Source organism: Echinops telfairi, unplaced genomic scaffold (genome assembly GCF_000313985.2).
Source record: "Echinops telfairi isolate 266 unplaced genomic scaffold, ASM31398v2 ScPeMD7_18;HRSCAF=68, whole genome shotgun sequence".
NCBI classification, from domain to species: domain Eukaryota; kingdom Metazoa; phylum Chordata; class Mammalia; order Afrosoricida; family Tenrecidae; genus Echinops; species Echinops telfairi.
The window spans coordinates 84,375,689-84,381,470 of NW_022103915.1; the positions used below are offsets into that span (position 1 = coordinate 84,375,689).

A 5,782-nucleotide genomic window follows, 5' to 3' on the forward strand; every position below is an offset into this window, starting at 1 on the left:
CCCCAATAAAATGATGAAAAAAAGTTATATGAGCCCCCAATAAAATGATTTTAGAAGAAAATGTTTTGAAAATGATGATGGCAACAAATGTACAAATGTGCTTGACACAATGGATGGATGGATGGATTGTGATAAGAGTTGTGCAAGCCCCCAATAATAGGATTTTGTTTTTTGTTTTTTTTTAAAACCCTCTCTGCTAAGTGTTCTCTGGGGACTGGTGATACCAAACCAAACTACCAAACCAAAGCCACTGCCAGAGAATGCATTCCATCCCCAGCAACCCTACCGTGGGGTTTCTATGTCTCTGTGAATGCTTGCAGGAGCAGACAACCTCTCTTTCTCCTGCTGAACTGCTAGTGGGTTTGAACCAGCAACCTGAGTGTCAGAGGTCCAATGCTTACCTGACAGCACTTCCAGGGACTGGCTAATACTCATGAAAATAGTAATAACAGCAATAGTTCCAAGGAGAAAGAGACAAGAAATTGAATGGAACCCAATATTTCTTCATTGAATATTTTTATGTTCAATACACAAGGAAGAAGCCGGGATAGCCTTCAGGCTAACATAACTGGTCTAGAGCTAACCTGCCTTTTAGGCCCTAACTTCTACTGCCACCTTGTGGCAATGTTTAAAAATCCAAGTCACCTATTTTATTCAAAAGTTATCCTTCCTCTGCTGAGCGGAGAATTTCATTAATGTCCTAAGGGCTTAATATTTTATTTACCTCTTATCAGTTTGAGAACAGAAGTATCATTGTTTGGAAATGTGTAATATATATTTGGAGTGAACAGAGTGGAATAGTGGAATGTTGTGCATAGACAACTAGAGGATGTGTTGTAAAATCAACAGGCTATGTGGGCTTCTGACATCTTTTTTTCCTCACCAGTATAAGAGTCTCTGGGAGTGCTCCTTCCATGCAGGCCTCTGCTTCCCTGCTGGACAAATAATAAGCACCAATTAATGAAAACATACCCTCGTCTTCGGCTTTCATATTCCCTCCTCGTTTACACCAATCAAAGGAGGAGCCCTGCCTTACCCCACTTCCCAAATGGATGGGCACCATTGACTCAGTCTTTGAACACTCCCACTGCTTTGATCCCTAGATTCAGTCGCTGTGACAGCTTCTGACATTGGGTCTCCATGGCTAAAGCATTAGCTCAAGCAGTGGCATTGAGAGTTTATGCCCAGAGCAATATAAGTTTAAGATTCTTGCTGTAAACCTGAGCTATCCTTTAGAATTAGAAACCCCAATCTGGGAGACAAGGTGACGATTACTTACTTGTCCCAGGATCCCCAAAGCAGCCATTCTGTTAGGGATAGACTCCATGGAGGAGGACCGACTGAAAAAGGTGGAAAAAAATAACAAAAATGGGTGTTAAATTTCTACATAGCCACAAGGTCTCTTCAGTCCCAATATCAGCCACCTCGAGGTCGCTTTCATTTTCTAACTTTGCCCCCAGTTTTAATGTTGATGAGCAGGCTGACTACTCACCTGACCACTTGGCTGCTATGCCTGGAAATGAGTTGTGGGGTAACTGAAAGAGAAAAAAGTACAGACTAAAAAGTTGTCATCAACAACACACTCTACTGTGCCTCTGCAGTCTGCTGGCCTGCCTTTGCATGCAGGGGACCTGACAGTACGATCATTTCATATCACACATAAGACCAGAAAAATTGCATTATTGTCCCTGAAATCATCTTCCAAAAGATCTATACATATATATAATATATATATATATATCTTCTCACAGATATATGGGGTGGGGGGAGGGGAAGAAGCTCACTACCTGACTGTGATGGAGAGGTGATGCCTACTGGCCGAGGTGTGTTTGCCCTATAAAGGGAAAAAAAAGAAGCAGTTCAATTCTTGCTAATGAGCAAAATGCCACCTCAGAGGATAAATCAAATAATTGCTTATAAAAACAAAAGCTTCCTTTCTAAGCACCAGTCGCCTGCTTTCATATACTATAGGTATCGCTCCCAAACATGCAGGCAACTTTTCCGTATGTGTCCTTTTTTTTCAACAGTCTTGATTTTTCTACTTCTCTATTGACCATCATAGAGGTTTTCAAGTACTGCACTAGTTTCTTCCCTCCCTTATCAGTCGCTCTCAAACATACATTTATCCATTTGAACATCCATTCTATATGCCACCACTCCCTCCCTCACTCTCTCAATCCTGAACCGTAATTTAGAATCCACCTGAAATTACAAAAGGCACTGGAGAGAGGCTGCTCTCATGGAGAGGCTCACGGGCTAGTAGGGAGGGGAAAGGGATCAGTCATCTTTGAGTGCTGTAATAGGTGGATTAGGGGTACAGAAGGATGAAAGAACACTACTGTAACTTTTGTGTGAGCAAGGGCTATGTCTCCTTTTATCCATCAATGCAGGACCATATTAAAAACAGTTATCGCTTTGGTAGGGCACAGGAAGCAACCAATTAGAAAGGACAGGTGATGTAAACCCAGCAGCTAATGCACTGATCATTCACTGGTCAGTACATACGAGGACACCTGAACCCAACCCCGTGGCTGTTGACTCCTTAGGGGTGGAGCAGAATTCCATTGGGTTTTCATGGCACTTGCAGGTGAGTCTGAACTGCCAATCTTGTGGTTAGTAGCTGAGTGCTTAACTATTTGGATCCTGGGACAAGTTACCACCCAGGGACTCTCACAGAACCTGTAACTCTGCCTATGAAGTCTTCACAGAGAGAGTGGCATGTGGGTTGAATTTTAAAGGTCATGGTCATGGATGAGAATTACATTTGAGATTTCACTATAGAACTTTTTAGTGGACAACTCTTTCTCAGCGAAATGAAAGACAAGACAATCCATCAGCCATTTCCCCTCTCTCAGAGCCCACCCAGGAGTTACAACCAGGAGTCAGAAAGGAACAAACCTTTCCTGTGAGTATGAAGCCTGATAAAACTGACCTGCTGCCGTGGTACTGACTTGGAGATTCCTGTAGGTGAGAGAAAAGGAATGAAGGGAACTGTACATCTAGGGACCTCATGACTGGATCCCAGCCTTTCTTGGTGATAACTAAGCTGCAATGTTCCCTTGTTGTAACTACTAAGATTCCCATAAGATAAAACATAGTAGTAGGCATCGCCCCAACAATTAGGAAAATATTAGCTTTGAGGGAATACAATTCTACATCCTCCTCACAAAAACACACTGGGAATTCCTGTAGGCTGACAGATGGAAAATATGGAGACTCCCTGGGGAAAGCTGAAGAGAAACAGAGGACAGTATTACAATGGACTAGAATAGTTACAAGAATGAGCTCAGAGGGGAAATGACACAGAACATTCTTAGGAAGGTAGACAAGGCCTCGGAAATAGAATGTGATGGAGACATCCTCCTGAGATAGCTGGTGGTTCTTGAAGAGGAAATATGAAGTTGCAACAGATGCCTCTTCTAAAAGAGATCTACCCACCTGGCAGGTCACGACTCACTAAAGTTCAAGATCAGGTTACAAGTATACTAAAATATTGACCCTTTCAGCCCTCCAAGTCTTTTGTGGCCTCTCCATCTACCACAGTGTGGTGGTTGTAAAGTATCCATTTCTATATAAACCATGATATAAAAAGAGTTGGTAGGAGGGCACAGGCATCAACCAATTAGCAAGGACAGGTGATGTGTGCCCAGGTAGCCAGGTGGATGGGAAAAGTAGAAGAGAATGTAATAGCTAAGGACAATCTATTTAACTCACCTTTATGATGGCTACAACCTTCTTCAGTTCTCCATTCTCCTTCCTTAGGACGGAGAGTTCCCTAGGTAAAGGTGGAAACAAGCTCCAGCAGGTCATTGGGATTAAAAAAGGAATTAGTATTATAGGAAGTTTCAGGAATGACGAAAAAATTCCATTCCTAAATCTGTCTTTACGTCGAATTTGTACCTAGGTAGGAACAGTTAGGTATGGTTCATCTCTAATGTCAGTTAGGCAAATATTGGCCTTATTATATTGTATAATACTTATTGACTACCTCATTTATTGACTATCTCATTGTCCAACATTTCATATTTACAACAGTAAAATACCTATTGCCCAGCTCTTTCACACATTTCTGATGTATTTCTGGCAGTAACAAATGGCAGGGTGAAGGTGTGAGTCACACTGGCTGTGATAGTTAAGGTTACATGTCAACTTGGCTGGGTCATAAATCTCAGTAGTTTGGCAGTTATGTAATTAAGTAATTTGGCAGTTATATAAGGTATAATTGGGTAGTTAGGTACTGATGTAGTCGTTTTCCATTTTGTGATCTGATATGGTCATCTTTCACTTTTATATAACACTGATTTTCACATAATGACTTGTTCATTTGGATATTTGGAACGTTGCCATGCCAGTGAGGAATGGGTGTATAGAGTACTGTTATATGCATAAAAAAAAGAAACACTTCCAGATTTTTTGCTAAATATTTTGTTAAAAACAATTTAACATAATACAGTAATAAAATAATGTTGCAAAGGAGCACTTGTTATTATGAACCATTGTATGTACCACACATTTTTAATATAATAGACTTTAAGGGAGTTCATAGCTATCGGCTTTATGTAAGTTGGACATTTATGACCTGGGGACTGCCTGTATTATTATCAACATTCAGGGATGCTTACTAAGAGATCCTTGCATCTACACATGGTACTTTTTTTTTTTTTTTAACATTTTATTAGGGGCTCATACAACGGTCATCCCAATCCATACACACATCAATTGTGTAAAGCGCATTTGTACATCGTTTCTCAAAACATTTTCTCTCCATTTAAGCCCCCGACATTAGGTCCTCATTTTTCCCCTCCCTCCCCGCTCCCCCCTCCCGCATGAGCCCTTGATAGTTTATAAATGGGTATTTTGTCATATCTTGCCCTGTCCGACGTCTCCCTTCACCCACTTTTCGGTTGTCTGTCCCCCAGGGAGGAGGCCACACACAGTTCCCTGTAATCGGTTCCCACATGGTACTTCTATTAGGCATCTAGTGATTCAGGGAGACAATGGCAGGGTTTGGATGGTGAAAAGAACCAGGAAGACAAAATAAGCAGTTAAATAGTGTAATTTCAAGGGAGCGTGTATAGAATTGTGTTCCTTCTCCACACATATCTGCCTACTAATGCTTAAAAATGCCATCATTTTTGCTTAAGATTTCCAAGACACTTCCTCCTAGAGTTATTTCAAATGTAATCTCTCATTTTTGTATGTATGAGTAAGCTATGGCTGATTTCTCTGATGCAGTGCTGGTGGGGAAGAAAACAAGAAAACTGGGAGTAAGGAGAGTCCCTCGGGGAAGAAAGAGGGGACCCACAACTTGCCTTGGCTTTCCTAAGACGAACAGACACACTTGCAGCTGTTTTTAGGCTGTGCATCCATAGGAGGTAAGGTTTACAATTTCTCTGAAAGCAAACTGTTATCTGGGGACTTGATTTCTCACTCACTTGTTCTGGTTGGCCACCGTTTGCTGGGTCTTCTGCATGTCTTCTTCTAACTTTGTAATTCTGTGCTTATAAAAGGCGATGAGAAGATCTGTTTGTTTCTTCTGGAAACTCCACACCTACTAGGGAAAAGCAGGCCTTTGACATATACCCACACAACTCTTTCCCCCTCACATCTGGCCACAGAGGGAAACCCATCAATGTGTACTTTATCTCAGCTCATCGTCTTCTGGATCATCGCTGGAACTCATGACTCCCTAAACAAAAGGGCTCAGCACTACAAAAGCTGAAGCCGGTTATCCCCCGGACCTGGCTTTCTAATATCTTCCTAAGTATTATTTTATTTTTTT

At 41.5% G+C, this 5,782-nt stretch overlaps 1 protein-coding gene across 1 annotated transcript in view; it reads right to left on the reverse strand.

The window, feature by feature from the left end:
- The window catches only part of RNF212B (ring finger protein 212B), a 30,896-nt gene that overhangs the window by 8,067 nt on the left and 17,047 nt on the right, over window positions 1-5,782 (reverse strand). Inside the window, exons 4-10 of the mRNA XM_013008764.1 lie at window positions 5,436-5,551; window positions 3,715-3,775; window positions 2,933-2,961; window positions 1,788-1,834; window positions 1,493-1,535; window positions 1,280-1,340; window positions 884-932 (exon numbers count right to left, since the gene is read on the reverse strand). Coding sequence (XP_012864218.1) covers window positions 884-932; window positions 1,280-1,340; window positions 1,493-1,535; window positions 1,788-1,834; window positions 2,933-2,961; window positions 3,715-3,775; window positions 5,436-5,551 — 406 coding nt within the window. The remainder of the gene's footprint in view (window positions 1-883; window positions 933-1,279; window positions 1,341-1,492; window positions 1,536-1,787; window positions 1,835-2,932; window positions 2,962-3,714; window positions 3,776-5,435; window positions 5,552-5,782) is intronic.